Consider the following 16,685-nt stretch of genomic DNA (forward strand, 5'->3'; position numbering starts at 1 on the left):
CCAGCCCCCCGGGCCCCTGTGGCCACCCGCATGGATCTGCACCAGCACCGTCACTCGGAGGCACACAGCCCTTCCCGGGGTCTGGCTGCGCTTCCCACCCACAGCTCTGCCCGTGCCTGGAGCCCCACGGCAATCGCTCAGGCCCTGGCTCTCCCGGGGGCCCTGAAGCCACCCCCAACACCATGCCGAGTGGGGGTTCTGCAAGCGTGCCACAGGCTGCACCGGTGGCAGGGGCTGTCCCGGGAGCTGCTGCTTGTCCCCAGGGCTGCACCGTGCCAGCGCCGCATGGGGCTGCAGGCGGGTCCGCTGGTGCGGCGTGTTGCAAGGATGGAAGCACCGGAGCTGTTGGGGCTTTCCCTGCCGGCTCCCTTCCGGGAGCGCCTGTCCCTGCGAGAGGCCGGAGGGCTCCGGCACGCTCGGCTGGGCAGGCTGCCTGCACAGGCATATGTGTGTGTGTGCACGTGCAATCCAAGCTGGCCAGGTGTGGACACGTGTGTGTGCGTGTGCGTGCGTGTGCAGTCCACGCTCCGTATGGATGTGCGTGCATTGGTGTGTGTACAGCCCACGCTGCATGTGCACGTGCCATCTAAACCCTGCGTGCTCGTCCGCAGTCCAGGCTGGCTGGGTGGCACCATGTGCTTGCCAGCCCCTGGCTATGTGGGGACCCTCTCCCGTCGGTGTGTCCCTGTGTGCGGGATGGAGGTGACACACAGGCGGGATGACACATCCTGGGAGCACACGGAGCCACGAGAAGAGGAGCAGCGGGACGCACTGGCTCTGCTGTGCCGGGGCGTCTCCGCTCCCTGCAGTATTTGTCCCTGTCCTGTCCCTGGGTGGGCAGCAGGGACAGTGCCCAGCTTGTGTCAGCCCCGGTGAGCATCGATCCCGACAGGCCAGCAGGCTCCGTGTGGGGCCAGCCGGGATGTGCTGCAGCCGGGGGAACCCGCTCTGCCTCTCGGCTCCCCCAGCACCTCTCCTGCCGTGCACCCTGGTCTGGGCAGGAGCATCATCCCGGTGGCACAGCGCTGTTTCTGTCCCCATCCCCGCCCCTGCTGGGTGCCTGCCCTGGGAGGTGCCACATTCCTGGGTGCTCCCTGGGCCAGGCTGCCCTGGTCACTGTTTCCGCTGCGGTGGAGGTCTGGCCGGTGGCTCTGCCCCGCGCGGCTGCACCCATTACTCACACTGTGCGTCCCCAGCCGTGTGAGCTGGACAGGGTGGCAGGGCAGGGCAGGGGTTACTGACACGGGTGCCCCATGGGCACTGCACAGTTTTCTGTTGTGTGCAACCCCAATATCTACCTGGAAGCAGCCCCCACCTCACCCCCTGTGCTGTCCCGAACCCCAGCACCAGTGGGACTGGCTCCACGTCCACCACGATGTCTGCCCAGCTTAGCCATGGTGTTACCACCAGTGCAGGGACAGCAGGGGCTGCTCTGGAGGATGATGTCAGTCGTTACAGTGATCACCCGGGCAGCTGAGATACCGCAGAGAGATAGCGGGGAAAAATGTAGCCCTGGTGGATTTTGGTGTCGTGGCCCTGCCCTCCTGCGGTGTGTGGGGCTGGGAGTTTTGGTGCCACCGGGAATGTCCTGGACAGCTCAAGGTTGTGGGAGATGTGCTGAGGGCAGCTGCTGAGCCGCAGCCCCGGGACCACCACGGTCCCTGCACAGGGGTCCCTTTTCCACTGCCCACCCTGACCTTGCACCCCTCAACTGCCACTGCATGTCACTCTGACTTTACTCCTGCCCCACTCGGGCTTTGTCACATCGCCGTGTCCTGTACTGGGGATGCTGCCGGGGTCTCTGTCCTGGAGCTCTGGAGGAGAGGCAGGGAAAAGCTGCCGTGGGTCGCGGGTGGGTCGTGGTGCCTCCCTCCAAACCCCACCCCTGGTCTGACTTTCCTGGCCTCTCCCCACGGAGCTTTCCTCGCCCTCCCCTTCCCCCTTGGGACAATAATTACGGCAGTAATTAGGAAGACAATTATTCCTGCTGAATGGGAACAGCTTAATCTGTTTCTCCCTCCTTTTGGCAGGTTTCATCCCACGCCCGCCCACGGGTGCCGGCAGGATGCCGGGGACCTGCCCGCCACCCAGCCCAGCGCCGGGAGCCCTGCGCTGCCGTGGGTCCAGACCCCTGGCTGGAAGCCGGGCAGGCTGCGACCTGCGTCCCATCTCCTGGGGATGCCCCTCATGCCAGCACCATGCAGACGCCGGACCCCGACCTGCTGCCGGGAGCAGGGGGGATGCTGGGGGGGCACAGGGCACGGCTCTGCACGGGCAGATCCCCCGGAGGGGAGCGGGTGAAGGGGATGGCCCCAAGCCAGGAGAGGGTGGTGAAGTGGGTGGCAAAGGGCCGATGGTGCCTGCAGGGGGGGGACGGACGGGAGCATCACCGTCCTGCAGGACATCCCTTCCACAGCAGCGATGACTGGCAAGCGAGATGGTACCCACGGGCTCAGCCCCACGTGTGGGACCATCCCGCCTGGGATGTTCTCTGTCAGCCGTGAGGGAGTGAGGGAGAAGGGGCACGTCCCCTGCACTGCTCTCACACAGCCTTTCCCGAGGACCTGCACCGCAGGGAGAGCCGGGAGAGCAGACCCTTCCCTGGCTGATGGCTGCGCCGGAGCTGATGGCTTTCCATGCCCTCGCACAACACTGCCACGCTCACTGGCAGCGGAGAGGCCGACGCCGACATCCCCCCAGCACTGGTTCATCCCCAAGGGGCTGCGGGTGGGCGCCGGTGGTGCCCCCAACCCAGCCCGGGCATGCCACTGCCGCCCAGCCGGGCTCCCGGAGGGCTGCGCCGGGTCAGCCGTCCCGTCCTACCGGTCCCCCCGGCTCGAGGGCTGTGGCTGGGATGCCACCGGGGAGGCCGGGCCCTGCCTGGGTGTGTCTCGTTACCCGCATGGCAGGAATTAGCCAGGCTCCGGCGCCAGCCCCGCTCCCTCCGCCCCGCCCGCGCACCTTAAATCCCAGCCCACTGCGCCCGGGGCCCAGATCTGGCTACCCAGGGCACCATGGAGCTGCCGCCCGGCCGCCTCCTCCTCCTCCTCCTCCTCGCAGCCCTGCTTCCCCTCGCCGCACGGTCTGGCCCGGCACCGCACACAGATGGAAGAGAGGAGCCGGGGATGGGTGAGTGCGCCCGGGGCACGTCCCAGGGACAGGGATGCTCTGGGTTCCGCTGCCGCCTGGTGCTCCCCGTTGCCCCACATGGTGCTGGGTGCCCAAAGGGGCATGGGGCTGCGGATGCTGGGGGTCCAGCCCTGGGGTGCTAAGGGGCTGCTCAGCCCCCCGCTCTGCAGCCCTCCCCAGCGTCCTGGTTTTTGTGTCCCACAGCAAAGCCCGGGTACTGCTACCACATCCCGGAGGTGGAGGACCTGCTGAATGAAGACTGCAGTGCCTGTCGCAGGGATGCCTCCTGCTCCCACTGCACCAGTGATGCCGGCTGCCCCGGTGCCACCAAGTGCTGCCCCAGCAAGTGCGGCTACACGTGCCAGGAGCCGGTGCTGGGTGAGGGCTCGGTGCGGCAGCGGTGGGGCTCTGGAGTGGCAGCGTGGTGAGCGCAGGGGTGGGCGACGGGAGGGGTGAGCCAAGCAGATTGGGAAGGGGGTTCCCTGGGGTGCCCCAAGCCCTTGCTGGGTCCTGCAGACCCTGGGGGGGCACCACGCTGTGTGGTGGGGGAGCGCCCAGGCTGCTGGTGTGTGGGGCTGTAGGGCGGGCAGGCGCAGAGCTGGCTGCTGGTGCGAAGTGTTCACTAGTGAGAAGGGACCGGAGCTGGGCAGACTTCTCTGAGGGCCCCAGGTGTGCCGAGCCCCGTGGCGTCCCTGTCCCATTCCTGGCTCAGCCCATCCCCCTTGGACCACGCAGACTTCTGCTACCTGCCCTCCGTCTGCGGGAGCTGCAAGGCACTCTTCCGCCGCTTCTTCTTCAACGCCTCCAGCCAGCAGTGCGAGGAGTTCATCTACGGCGGCTGCGGCGGCAACAAGAACAACTTTGAGACCGAGGGCGAGTGCTTCCGAGCCTGCTCCCACATCGGTAACTAGCCGTGTGCCGTGTGTGCGTGCCATGTGTTGCGGCCGGTGGCTGCTCCTGCCCCCCGCAATGCCTGCTCCAGCCCCGCTCCTGACCCCCCATCTCTCAGTTCCAGGTGCCCGATAGCGCCGGCCCAGGGAGCACGGTGGCCTCAGCACGGCCCCTGCCCAGGGGAAGCTGCAGCCAGTGGCCATGTCCCCGTCCCCGCAGGGACCCATTCCCCGCTGGGCTGGCGGCGATGAGCACCGCTGCCCAGGGCAGCCGTGCTGGGGGCTGTGGCTCACCCGTGGATGCTTGCCAGCCCGAGGGCAGGGAAACGTGCCCGCAGCAGCACGGCTGTCCCCTCCTGCACCGTGGTGTGTGGCCGGAGGAGCCCAGCCCTCCCCTGGGGCTGTGACACTTCAATACAAGGACGGGTCCGTGGCTGAGCACGTCTGGGTCTTGTCCTTCCTGCCCGTGCGGGCAGGAGCAGGCAGCGCCCGTCCCTCTGGGCCGCCTTCCCTTGCTGGGACTGGGTGATGGGTGCATTCAGCCGCACCGCATGGCAGCCCCAGGTCTCGCCCCGGCCACCACCTTGCAGCTCCTGCTGCTTCTGGATGGGGTCCCAGCCCCAGATCTGCCCTCAAGCTGCCGACATGACCTGGCTGGGAGCTAAAGCGACCTAACAGAGGAGGAACGGCCCCTGCCTTGATGGATGCCCGGGGTGGTGCCCATCCCGCAGCCCGGGTCTGTGTCTGCATCGCTTCGCTGGCCCCGTGGCACCAAACCTGGCATGGGCTAAGTCCCCTGGCCCCAGCCCTGGCGGGACCATCCCTTCCCCGGCGAGCCCTGGACGATGCTGGGGCTGCTCCAGGAGCACGAGGGGCCATCCCAGGGCCTGGTGGGGCCAGCCCAGCGCTGCCAAGACTCGGAGGCAGCTGGAGGCAGCCACGCACACGCTTTATTGCTGGAGGTGGTGGGGAAGGGACAGGCCAGCTGGGGCCTGTGACCGCCCCGTGTTCCCTAACGAAGGCATCTTCCTGCCGCAGAGGAGCTGCTCTCCTGTCACACAGCATCTAAAAAGGAGGACATGCTTTTAGCGAGCCCTGAGGCTGTGGGGGGAGAGGGACCAGCAGCCACGGTTGCAGCTGAGCACGGCCAGCTCTGGTGAGAGCTTCATCCTACTCCATGTCCCTTTGGGTCCCCTCACCCCGAAAGTGCATCTCTGCTGGCAGCAGAGCAATGGGGCAGCAGCAGGAACCGGCCCTGTGGTGTTGCCAAGCTGGGACCATGCTGAGGGCTGTACCCTTCACACAGGTCTAGCTGGCACCCCACATGCCCCGGTGCCAGCCCCGGTGCCAGCCGTGGCTCGGCAGCCCTGGGCCCCCTTACCACCAGGCACCCGTGTGCAGACATGGCCGCAGCCGTTGCTGCAGCACTTGTGGCCCCAGGGACACTCCTCGTCGAGGCAGCACAGGTCCAGGCATGTCCCGCGGCCCCTGGGGATGGGGCACGCTCCCTCTCTGCCTGCAAGGCAAGCACCCTGCTGTGGGGCACCCGGCTGAGGGACACCCCATGGCTCCCGGGGCAATGTCTGGGTCTTGGCTGGCCAAGCCACATCTCACCTCTGGGGCTGTCCATGCAGATACGGCCACAGCCAGTGTGGGTGCACCTCTGTCCCCAGGGACACTGCGAGTCAGCCTCGCACTCCTCTCTGCACGGCTCGGCACCGTGCTGCGGCACAGCCGCGGCATCGCGCTCTGCAGGCAGGAGAGGACAGTGACATGGTGGCTCTGAGTGGAGGCTGTGGATGCTCATCACTTGCACGGAAAGAGGAGGATGCATAGAAAGAAGGACGCGGGGTAGAATGTGTCCCTGGAGCGGGGAGGGTGCGGGATGCGCAGGCACAGCTGCCTCAGCAGCCCCCAGCACGGGGCTCCAGCGTGGTCATGGTGCGGGGACCTCGCTGGGGAGGGGGGGCCAGGATGCCCCTGCAGGGTCGGTGCCAAGGGGACCCCGGGCTCTGTCCCCGCTGGGCTCAGCCAGGTGGGGGGACGCATGCCTCAGTGCAAGGGCCTGACCTTGCAGAGAAGCTGGCATGCAGACGTGGCCGCAGCCATTGCTGCAGCACTTGTGGCCCCAGGGACACTCCTCGTCGAAGCTGCACAGGTCCAGGCACGTCCCTGCCTCCCTGGGGATGGGGCACACTCCCACTCTGCCTGCAAGGCAAGCACCTGGCTGGGGGGCACCCGGCTCAGGGCACCCCACCGTGGGGCACCTCGGGGTGGCCCTGCATGGTTCCCGGGGAGCCTGGCTGGCTCTCACCTCCGGGGATGTCCATGCAGACGTGGCCGCAGCCGGTGCTGGTGCACCTCTGTCCCTGGGGACACTGCGAGTCGGCCTCGCACTCCTCTACGCACGGGCTGCCGTCCCTGTCCTGGCTCTCTGCAGGGGCATGGTGACCCGTTGTCACCCAGCCACCCTCGGGGGGCTGGCGGTCACCTCCCCCTAGACTGGCTGCTCCCGCTACCTCTGGGCACAGCCAGGCACTCCCAGCCGCAGCCGGTGTCGCAGCACTTCTCCTCTCGCCGGCAGACACTGTCATCCAGGCACTGGCTCCCGCGCCTGCGCCACGGGTCCCAGCACGGCTCTGCCCGGGGGCACTCCCCAGGGTGCTCTGTAGGAGAAGGGGACCCGGGCGAAGACGTGGGGTCCCAGCCCCGCTCGTGTGCCACTGCCCTGTGCCGGTGGCCGGGTTGCCCGCGCTCACCTTGGGCAGGGCGGGTGCAGCGCATGGCACAGCCGGAGAAGCAGCACTTCTCCTGCCGGGGACAGTCCCTGTCGTGGGTGCAGGAGTCCTCCTCCGCGCATGGCTCCAGCGTCTGCCACGGCTTCACCTTCGGGCACTCACCGGGTTTGTCTGAGAGGGGCAGGAAGGGGCAGCAGGGGCAGAACCCCCACCGCGCTGCCTCGGGGCTCCCTGATGGCTGCAGCCCAGGGCTTCCGAGCGCCTGCCCTGCAGCAGCACGGTCCCACAACCTGCCCTGCAGGAGGTTTGCCAGCATGCCTGGTGTCATGCGGCACCGCTGTTCTGGTGACTACCTCCTCACCTCGTTCAGGGGCTGAGCACACGTGGCCACATCTGCTGCTGCAGCACTTCTCGGCCCCCGGGCACTGCCAGTCCCCAGCGCAGGCGGTGCCGCACGGGGCTGCAGCGGTTGGTGCCTCCTCGGCCAGGGGGCAGATGCCTGGTTTCTCTGGGGGGCAGGGGGCAGCAGGGCTGGGGGACGACAGTGGGTCTCCCTCACCCAAACCCGCAGCCCCCAGAGCTGGGGGGGGGACCCCTGCCCGCTGCTTCCCTGCCCCTACCCTGCCCGGCGTGGGGCCGAGCGGCTCGTACCTCGGGACGGGGGCAGGCAGGCATAGTCACAGCCGTGCAGGCAGCACTTCTCCTTGCCGGGGCACTCGGCGTCATGCCAGCACCAGGCTCTGCAGTCGTAACTGGGGAACAGCCCGGCACGGGCCGGGCAGAAGCCAGCCTTCCCTGCAGGGCATGGTGCGGGGTGGCTGCAGTGCCCCAGGATGGCTGCACAGACCCACACCGCAGCCCTGACGCCCCCGTGGGGCACGCAAGCCCCCTTGGCACCGCAGCCCCCTCAGCACTGCGGGCACCTCGGCACCACGGCCCCGGGCGCACCAGGCACCGCAGCACGGCTCTGCCCTGTGGCAATGCTGCGGCATCTCCTCCCACAGGAACCATGAGGCTGGCACCAGACCCCTCTGCTGTGGGGCATGGGGGCTGCAGAGAGGAGCTGCCCTTGCCCCCGTTGTTCGCCATATTCAGCCATCCCCTATGTCCCACCTTGGTGCTTGGCGCTGCACAACTCTGCGCACCGGCCACCGCAGCACGTCTCCCTGCTGCTGCAGTCTCCGTCATTCCGGCACCTCATGCCCTCCTGCCAGGCTGGCGTGGCCGTAGGGGCCCCTGTGAGGCAGCTGGCTTGTGGCTTCATGTAGGGCCGGGGATGCCAACAGGAACCGGGATGCATCCATCCCCGCTGTCAGTCCTGGGCGCCCACCCATCCCTGCTCCACATCCTCCTGCCCTGGCCCTCACTGGGACAGCAGCTGAGGAGGCAGCGTGGCACCACATGGCTCCTGCCCCAGCCGCGGCACTCACCTGCTGCCTCGGTGCGGCACTCAGGGCTGCACCGGTGCTGGCAGCATGTCTCCGGGCGCAGGCAGTCCCCATCTCCACGGCAGCTCTTCCCCTGGTGCCGCTCTGCAATGCAGGCAGCAGTGGGGCTGGGGCAGCGTCTGCCCTGCACATGCCAAGGGGTCCCAACTGCGGTGTGGGGCAGCTCGGCACTGGGAACCCGGAGGCGGCCGGGGTGCAGGTCCCCACAGTCCTTCCCTCCTGCTTCACCGGGGTCCCCGTCCCCTTGGCTCCTGGCACTGCTCGGAGGCACAGCCGCGGGTACCAGGGGTGGGCAGAGCTGTCGAAGCTCCGGGGCGGCTCCCACCCACCTCACCTTGGCTGTGTGCGTGGCACTCCTGGCTGCACCGTTGGTGACAGCACACCTTGGATGGGGGACAGTCCTGGTCCTGGCGGCACCTCTGCTGGTGCTGTGGCTGCAGGGTGGCTGGGGCAGGGCTGGCATCCTCTGATGGGCTGGCATCACCCCTGGTCCCTGAGCCACGGCCCTGCCCATGCTGCCCGTCCTGTCCCGTCTCACCGGCTGGGGCTGCCGGCAGGCACCGGCTGCCACAGCTGCTGTTGCAGCATTTCTGCGCGTCGGGGCAGTCGCTGTCACCTCGGCACTGCTCCCAGCACAGCCCTGCCATCCCCGGCTGTGCCGTGGGGCATTTCCCGGGTTTGGGTGGGTCTGGCAGAGCAGAGCGAGTGTGAGGCTTCAGCATCCCCAACCAGCTGCCCTGCCTGCCCCGGGGCTCCTGGGTCCCTCACCCAGGAGGGTGGTCCACACACTCCCGATGCCCAGCAGCTGCGTCCCAGCTGCCAGGAGCTGCCAGTGTAGGGGAAGCGGCATGTGGCCACCCCAGGAGCCCATGGTGGCGGGGAGGTGGCAAATGTCTACAGCACGGAGGGGCTCTGCGGCCGTGCCGTGGTGAGCTGGGGCTCTCCTTCTGCCGCGCTCCCAGCCGGCCCCCACGGAGGCCTTACCCTGCACCGGCTCCAAGCAGGCAGGACCACAGCCCAGCGGGCAGCACTTCTGCGCTCCCAGGCAGTCCTTGTCCTCCAGGCAGGGGAAGGAGCAGGGGTAAAAGACCCCCTCGGGGGCTGCCGCCGGGCAGGCGCCAGGTTTCTCTGCAACGCCGAGTGGCGTGGGGCTGAGAGGTGAGGCTGCACCAGCGGCATCCCGGGGCAGCGCCGGGAAACCTGCCCCTGCCAGACCCCTCTGTCTGACCCCGGCTGGACCCTGCCACATGCCCCGTCCCGGACCCCTCCACATGCCCCATGCCGGCCTTGGGAGCCGTGGGCAGGAGGCTGCCAGCAGCGCACGAAGAGCTGCTCCGTGGCAATGGAGACAGCACAAGGATGGGGACAGGGATGGAGAAGAAGGGTGCCGGCTGCCCCAGGACAGAGGTGGTGCTGGTGGCCATGCCGCGGTGCCGTACCTTTTGCTGGGAGGGTGCAGCGGAGCTGGCACTCCTGGGGGCAGCACTTGTGCCAGCCAGGGCAGCTGGAGTCGTTGGTGCAGAGGGGGGGCTCCAGGCGCAGGCAGCGCGTGAAGTCCCGCGGGCACCTCCCCGGCTTCTGGGGCTCCCCTGCGGTGGGACGGTGGTGTCAGGGCAGCACCAGGCAGCAGAGCTCCTCGTCTTCTGTCCCCAGGGAGCAGGGCGTGGGTCCCCCCCGCAGGGGTCAGGGGACCGAAGTGGGGAGTGCAGCCTGGGGGGGCAAGATCTTGGCAGGAGCTCAGCCTCTCAGGGCCCTGGCTTACACGCACTGGCACGGCAGTGCCTGGCTGATGGCAATGCCTGGGGCTGCCAGGCAGACCCTGGGGTGCAGGCAGCCCTGCTGCCGTGACAGGAGAGGGACTGGTTGGAGCGCGGCTGGAGACTCCCCTGCAACATGGCCCTGGGGCTGCCATACCCCCACACTGAGACCTGCACGGCACAGCCTGGCACGGCACGGGGCTGTGTGTGCCCTCACAAGGCAGCGAGCGCCACAAAGAGCATTGCTGGCCCTGCCAGGGAGAAGCCAGCACTGAGCCAGCACTGGCTGGAGGTCAGGATCCATCCCTGAGCATCCCGCTGCCCTGTGCATCCTCACTGCAAGTGGCATGCTCCTCGCTGCTGGCGCCTCCTGCTCCTCCTCTTCTTCCTCCTCCTCCTCCTGGCACCCTGTGCTCATCTCGGCCACACTGGGAAAATCGGGACAGCCCTGCCTTTGGCACAGGCGTGGGCGAGCTCCAGCTGGCACCTGTGCCTGACTCCTGCCCACAAGCAGGGAGATTCCGCGGGAGCAGCAGTTTCTGCAAACACCCCTTGCCGGCTCCGGGCAGGGCTGCGCTGTTTGGGCTGCAAACAGAGACGCTGCCGGGAGGTTTCACTCCAAACAGCAGCTGTTTGGTTAAAACAAAGAAGGAACCCGGACGTTGTCTTGGGGCCGGCCGGCAGAACAGTACTGCACCTGGGCACAACCGCCCCTGGCATCGCCCCCACGGCAGGGGGGCCCGGGCACTGGGGGTCTGTGCCCAGGAAGCGGCACCCACAGCCCAGGGCCCCTCTGCCGGGGTTTGGGTCTGTCCCCGTGGTCGGGGGCCGCATGCAAGGGTGGGGAAGGGATGGGCAGTGTGAGGAGCAGAGCCCAGACACTGCAGGGACGCAGGTGTGGGGGTCCGTGCAGCCCTGTCCCCCTGCCCAGCCCCTGCCAGCACCCTCCTTGCTTCTGCCTTCGCCACGCAGCCCCCGCTCTGCCCAGAGACCCCTCCTCAGCGCTGGGCCAAGCGCTGGGGTCCATGGGCACAGATGTCCCAAATCCAGGTCTGCCAGTGTCGGTGTGGGGCTGCCCAGCGAGGCCGGGAGGGTCCCTGCCGCGCCCCTGGGTGCCGACAGCTGCTGTGCACGCAGAGTGCAGGGGATGCACATGGGGGTGCAGGATATGCACACGTGCCCATGCAGCCCAGGGTGGGAGTGGGGTCCCTGAGGCAGTGGGGCTGCGGCGCAGGCACTGCAGCTGGCCAGGATGTGGTGCCCACCAGCATGTGCCAGGCAGGGACAGAGGGGATGTGGCAGGGGCTCAGGGGGGCCGGGGTGCAAGGAGCTGGCCCCAGGATACCTGTGCCTGGCAGCTGCCAGCTTTGCTTGCTGGTACTCACCACCTTTCTCCTCCGGTGCAGTGCCCGGCTCTGCCCTGAGGATGAGGAGCCCCAGGAGGAGGAAAACCCCCGGCCTCATGGTGCTGCCGGGGATGTTGCGCGTGTCCGGAGCTGAGCCGGGGCCAGGGGCTGGCGGGGGTGCCCAGGCAGCTGAAGCCGGGGCTGCCAGCCGTGGCATGCTGGCCATGCCACAAGCAGGAGGGGCAGGAGGAGGGGCAGTTCCCAGAACCCGCCGGTGCCCCACCAGCCATCCCGCTTATCTCCGGCCGAGCCGCGCTTTTGGGTCAGGGCGACCCACGGGGCCGGGGAGGGCAGCTGGGGTCGGGCAGCTGCTGTCCCCTGCAGTGCACAGCCCCGTCCCCGCCGCAGCTGGCTGTGACCCCCTGCCCGGGTTTCCCTCCAGCCCTGCTTGCCCCTTGCCTCCCTGGGGTGGGGGCCGTGGACAGACCCCACAGCTTGGTCCCGGTGCTGCAGCGGGAGCAGCCAAAGGGGCTCTGCCACCATGGTGTGTCCCCGCAGCCATGGCTTGGCTCAGCCAGGCGCAGCCTCCGTGCATGGGGCTGCTCAGGATCCGGCACCATGAGGTGGGAGAGGTGTCCTGGGCCAGCTCGGTGTCCCAGCACGGTGATGGGGCTGGGCTGGGACTAGGGAGCGAGCAGGTCCTGCCGTGGTCCCCTGGCACATGGGTGCTGCTCCCTGCCCCCTTCCCTGTCCCAGTGCTTCATCTACCCCGACCCGTGACTGCTTTTCCAACCAGGTTTTCACACTTTGGGATGCAAATGAGCCCTTCCTCGACGCAAGGAATCCGAGGGAACTGGTTTCTGCACTCCAGTCCCTGACTGCTGAGGGGACGTTGGAGCAGCCCCCGGACCTGGTGGGATGGTCACCACGGGGCTGGAGGGCACCCGCATGGAAACAGGAATGTCTCCCTGCCCCAGGGCAGCGCCTGCCTGCAGGGGCTGGGTGCCTGCCTGCACCTCCCTGCCTGTGCGCAGCCCAGAGCTGCCTGCGCTTCCCGGGAACCTGCAGCAGAGCACAGGGATGGCGATCCGGAGCAGAAAGCGGCCATGTGCCGGTTTATTCTGTTTCAGTGCTGTGAAGCGGCTGGAGCTGACAGGGATTCAGCCTTGGCCTGGCGTGGCGCGGTGCGGGGGCTGCGCAGCCCTTGGTGACATGGCTGGGAGGGACTGGGGGCATCGGGGACCCTGGCCAGGGCCCATCAGAGCAATGCCAGTGCCATCTTGCCAGCGGTGTGGAGGGTCTGGCGCAGGGACGGGCACGGGGGTGGCAGGCACTGCCGGCAGCAGGACCTCTTTGCTCACCCACGGGGGTGCGATGGCAGCGGGGTGAGGAGTGGCCCCGAAAGAGCAGCTCCTGGTGCAGCCCTTCCCGGCCAGGGCTAGGCTGTGCCTGGAAGAGACAGATGAGGTGGTCAGTGCAGGATGAGTGCTCCCGCCCTGAGGGATGGGGAGCCCTGGCGTGCCCCCACCCTGGGCACCCCTCAGTCCCCTCCAGGCTGGACCCGCTGCAGTGGTGAGACCTGTGCGGTGCCCCCGGGCTGCTGGGACCCAGGAGGTGGCAGGCTGGGGGGGGTCTTACCCTGCAGCGGGGACACACACGCCCGGCCGCAGCCCCGCAGGCAGCACTTCTGGCCGGGGGGGCATTCCTTGTCCTGCAGGCACAGGAGGAGGCACTCAGCTGCCTGGTCACCATCAGCCACGGGGGGACAGAGCCCGGGCCATGCTGGCACACACCAAGAGAAAGGGGGTGAGGGTCTCACCTCTTGTGGGCAGGGCACCCCTCTGGGGTGGGGGAGCTGCCCTGCCTGCAGGGGGTGAGCCTCTCGCCCAGCTCCTGCCCCATGGGGACAGCAGATGGGTGTCCGTACTCCCATTGCCCACTCGGAGGGTCACGGCAAGGGGCAGCCCCAAGGGAGGGTGGGTACAGCCAAGGGGGTGCCGGCCCTGGCCTGGAGGGCTCAGCCTGGGACAGGGCAGGGAGGGGATGCGGGGGGTCTCAGCCCCACAGGGCGCCGGTGGCTTTACCGTCGGTGGGCGGTTTGCAGACGTGGCCGCAGCCGGTGGTGCAGCACTTGGCGGCCCCGGGGCAATCGCCGTCAGTGTCACAGAGCTCCAGGCAGGGTCCCAGGGAGCCCCGCAGCACCACGGGGCACGCTCCGGGCTTGGCTGCGGCACGGCGGGACCCTGGTGACAAAGGGGACCACTGCTGTGCCGGGATCCTGCTTCCCCCAGCCTCGCTCCTGGCACAGCCTCGACCTCCATCCTGCCCCCATCTTACCCTCATCCTGCCCCCCATCCTGTCCCCATCCTGCCCCCCATCCTCCCTCCCAGAGCCCCATGCTGCCCTCAGCCACTCACCTCACACCCACACCAGTCTGACCCAGTGAGACCAGGCACAGCTCAGTATGGGACAGCAGCTGGAGCAGTGAGGGACAACCCTGGCTGCACTCCTCGCCAGCACCCAGCCCGAATGGGTTGCAGGAGGGGGGTGTCAGGAAGGGGATACAGGAGGGGGGCGCAGGATGGGGTGCAGCCCCGTGTCCACCCAGGGCCATCGCCCACCCATCACGGAGGAGCTGGGCGCAGGGATCCCTTCCCGCAGCGCCCCGAGGGCCTGCTCCTGCCCAGGGTCTCACGATGGCCAGCGCTGTGCCCAGGGTGGGTGTGCGGCACTGGGAGCCGCAGCCGGTGGCACATGCTGCCCGGGGCCTGGACGGCTGCCACCGGCTGCACGCTCGGCCAGGCATGGCCGCTGGGGCTTCTCCAGCAGCATGGCAGGGCACACGCCGGGCTTCGCAGGGGAGGAAGAGCTGTGCTACCACCAGTGCGGCTGCGGGCTGGCTGTGGGGGCCATGGGGCAGCCAGGGGCAGTGATGGGGGAGCACACGCTTGGGAGGGGGGATGCGGGTCTGGCGAGCCCCAGCCCCAGGGGGAGTGGAGCCTGCGGGCACCCAGCCCCAGGAGGAGGGATGGCGGGGCTGTACCTGTGTCCGGGGGGGCACAGGCCAGCCCGCAGCCGGAGAAGCAGCACTTGCGGTCCCCGGGGCAGTCCCGGTCATCGGCACAGCGGTTGGGGCAGGCAGCGGTGCTCCTCTGGGCGCGCTTCCGCGGGCAGAGGCCGGGTTTGGCTGGAGAAGAGGGGAGGCTTGGGGCTCGGCGTGCAGCCGCCCTGGCCCCACAGTGCCTGTGGCTTTCTCACAGAGTGACGGGGGGCTGTGGACCCGGGGGGGCTGTCCTGTGGCATCCTCAGCCCAGCAAGGGGACACCCAGTCCGCCTTACCTGGCTCGGCGTGCACGCAGCGGGCGCAGCAGCTGCGGGTGCAGCACTTCTCCCCGGGGCTGCACGCGGTGTCGTTGTGGCAGCTCATCCCGCACCTCGCCGCGCTGGCACTGCCGACGCGGGGGCAGTAGCCGGGGCTCTCTGCAGAGGGAGATGCTCCATGCGGCCACGTGCCCAGGGAGCGGGGTTCGCACCAAAGGCACCCGACACAGGCACCGGCCCCCACCCGCATCCCACCCATCGCCCGGTCCCGGTGCTGGTATCTCTTGTGGGGAGCCGGCAGTACCTGTGGTGGGGAGGAGGCAGGTCCTGACCTGCCCGCTCTGGCAGCACTTCTCGGCACCGGGGCAGCTGTGGTCGGAGAGGCAGTACAGCCTGGGGGGGCGTGGGGCTCCGCTTGCCCCCGCCGGGCACTCGCCTGCTTTGCCGGGGACAGGCAGGATGGCGGGGGGCCAGCGTCTCCGTGGGGCCCGGCGTGGTGCTGGGGTGACCGCGGGGGCAGTGCTCCGGTACCCAGGACGGTGCTGCTGGGCCAGGGTGGGTGGCAGCTCCGCCAACAGTGCCAGGAGTGCCAGGAGAAAGGTGCGCTTGCCTGGCATCGTGCTGCTGTCGGGGAGCCGTGCTGCTGGGTCCACTGGCTGGGATTTAAACCCTGCTGGGGTGGGGGCCGGCCGAACCGAGCTGCTCCTTCCCACGGCGGCACTGTATCGGGACCGTGGGAGCGCTGCGCACGAACAATCCAGCTCGGGGGAGACTCCTGGGGCAGCGCTGGGCTCGCAGCCCGTGGCTGACGCATCCTCCACAGCACGGCCTTTCCAGGTCACCGGTGACCCGCGAGCAGCCGGGCCGGGGGGCCAGGCAGCGCTCCCAGAGCCCCAGTGCCTGCACTCCCCACTGGCGAGCAGGGATGGGACACAGGGGAGCAGCATCCTGTCCCCGGTCTTCAATGTCCACCCGGTCCTGCCTGGTGAGCATCGCTGGTCGCCTCCCAGCACACACGGAGCGGGGAGAGCTGCTGTGGAGACCCGTGGCACTGACCTGGGGTGCACCAGCTTGCGCCCACACCGCAGGGAGAGGGGGAACCGGCACCAGGCACGGGGCTGTGTACTGTCCCCTGCCAAAGGCGGGGGCTCTGGGGGTGCCAGTCCCCAGGTGGAACTGCTTGCTCTGGTTTTTGGGGACTGGGAGCAGGAGCAGGGTGGATGCAGGAGGGCCGGGGTGCCAGGAGCCCTGCGAGGAGTAGGAGGTGCCAGGGAGAGCAAGGCAGGAGCAGGAGTGGGGCCCAGCTCTGAGCAGGCAGGGGAGGGAGGGGGCAGGGGCAGGCATGGGGCAGGGGTCTGTGGGCTTCACTGCCCACAGCTCCTTCAGGCTTCTGCCATGGGTGATGTGCCACTGCCGGGCCAGGATCGTGTGGGGCAGGAGAGGGTTTGGGTGATGCTCATGTAATGGCACACACTGGCAGTGTCCCTGGCCATTGCAGAGCAGAGAGCAGCTCCGATCCAAGGGGACGTGGACATGGCTGCACCTCGATGGCCCCGCTCTGAGCGTGGCTGCGCAAAGGCAGAGGAGCCAGCATGCCGGGGCAGCCCGGGCTATGGGGCAGCCCAAGCCATGGGGCTGTGGGGCAGCCTGAGCCATGGGGCTGTGGGGCAGCCTGAGCCATGGGGCTGTGGGACAGCCCTGGGCAGGGGCACAGGCTGGGGACCCTCGGAGACACGGTGCAGCCAGTTGACGCTGGCGCTTGTCATGTGGAGCCCTTCTAGGCGGCCCTGGCACCAGCATGGGCGCCCAGCAGCAGCTGTGGTGGGCAGGATGCGGCCGGGAGCAGGCAGAGCGGCTTCCTGGCCGGGAGCGCGGTGGGACAGAGAGGCGGCCACGGGCATGGCAGGGAGAGGCTGCTTTATTGGTGAGAGTGCAGGGGGCTGCGGCGTGCCCCGAGCAGGGGACCCCGGGGAGGAAGCTGAGGCTGAAGGCTCTGAGCCGGGACCGTGGCCGGGCCGGTGGGGATGGTGCGGGGCCGGTGCTTGGGCATGCGGGA

The 16,685-nt window shown here is 68.8% G+C and overlaps 2 protein-coding genes across 2 annotated transcripts; one reads left to right on the forward strand and one right to left on the reverse strand.

Moving 5' to 3' along the window:
* The first annotated feature begins 3,014 nt into the window (after window positions 1-3,014).
* SPINT4 (serine peptidase inhibitor, Kunitz type 4) lies at window positions 3,015-4,040 on the forward strand. Its single transcript, XM_010569734.1, has 3 exons — window positions 3,015-3,129; window positions 3,334-3,507; window positions 3,865-4,040. Exons 1-3 carry the CDS (start codon window positions 3,015-3,017, stop codon window positions 4,038-4,040), a joined length of 465 nt encoding a protein of 154 aa, XP_010568036.1.
* A 1,033-nt stretch (window positions 4,041-5,073) lies between these two features.
* Window positions 5,074-15,246, reverse strand: WFDC3 (WAP four-disulfide core domain 3). Its single transcript, XM_010569735.1, has 18 exons — window positions 14,934-15,246; window positions 14,648-14,788; window positions 14,352-14,495; window positions 13,393-13,551; window positions 12,947-13,090; window positions 11,348-11,458; window positions 9,645-9,794; window positions 9,190-9,333; window positions 8,744-8,893; window positions 8,188-8,289; window positions 7,409-7,552; window positions 7,119-7,265; window positions 6,779-6,928; window positions 6,539-6,685; window positions 6,334-6,453; window positions 6,090-6,227; window positions 5,634-5,768; window positions 5,074-5,084 (listed from the first exon to the last, which is right to left on the reverse strand). The coding sequence occupies exons 1-18, from the start codon at window positions 15,244-15,246 to the stop codon at window positions 5,074-5,076; spliced, it is 2,550 nt and encodes an 849-aa protein (XP_010568037.1).
* Between the last annotated feature and the right edge of the window lie 1,439 nt (window positions 15,247-16,685).

This window comes from Haliaeetus leucocephalus, unplaced genomic scaffold, assembly GCF_000737465.1.
Source record: "Haliaeetus leucocephalus isolate CR32 unplaced genomic scaffold, Haliaeetus_leucocephalus-4.0 Scaffold273, whole genome shotgun sequence".
Taxonomy (NCBI): Eukaryota; Metazoa; Chordata; class Aves; order Accipitriformes; family Accipitridae; genus Haliaeetus; species Haliaeetus leucocephalus.

What these genes read in the sequence shown, in the direction of transcription:
- SPINT4 (XM_010569734.1), top strand. Translation starts at nt 3,015, where the DNA reads ATGGAGCTGCCGCCCGGCCGCCTCCTCCTCCTCCTCCTCCTCGCAGCC. An exon ending in AAGAGAGGAGCCGGGGATGG is followed by an intron (nt 3,130 to 3,333) that starts GTGAGTGCGCCC and finishes TGTGTCCCACAG; the next exon opens with CAAAGCCCGGGTACTGCTAC. An exon ending in GTGCCAGGAGCCGGTGCTGG is followed by an intron (nt 3,508 to 3,864) that starts GTGAGGGCTCGG and finishes TGGACCACGCAG; the next exon opens with ACTTCTGCTACCTGCCCTCC.
- WFDC3 (XM_010569735.1), bottom strand. Translation starts at nt 15,246, where the DNA reads ATGCCAGGCAAGCGCACCTTTCTCCTGGCACTCCTGGCACTGTTGGCG. An exon ending in CTGCTTGGAGCCGGTGCAGG is followed by an intron (nt 8,894 to 9,189) that starts GTAAGGCCTCCG and finishes CTGCTCTGCCAG; the next exon opens with ACCCACCCAAACCCGGGAAA. An exon ending in CATGCCAGCTTCTCTGCAAG is followed by an intron (nt 5,769 to 6,089) that starts GTCAGGCCCTTG and finishes TCCTGCCTGCAG; the next exon opens with AGCGCGATGCCGCGGCTGTG.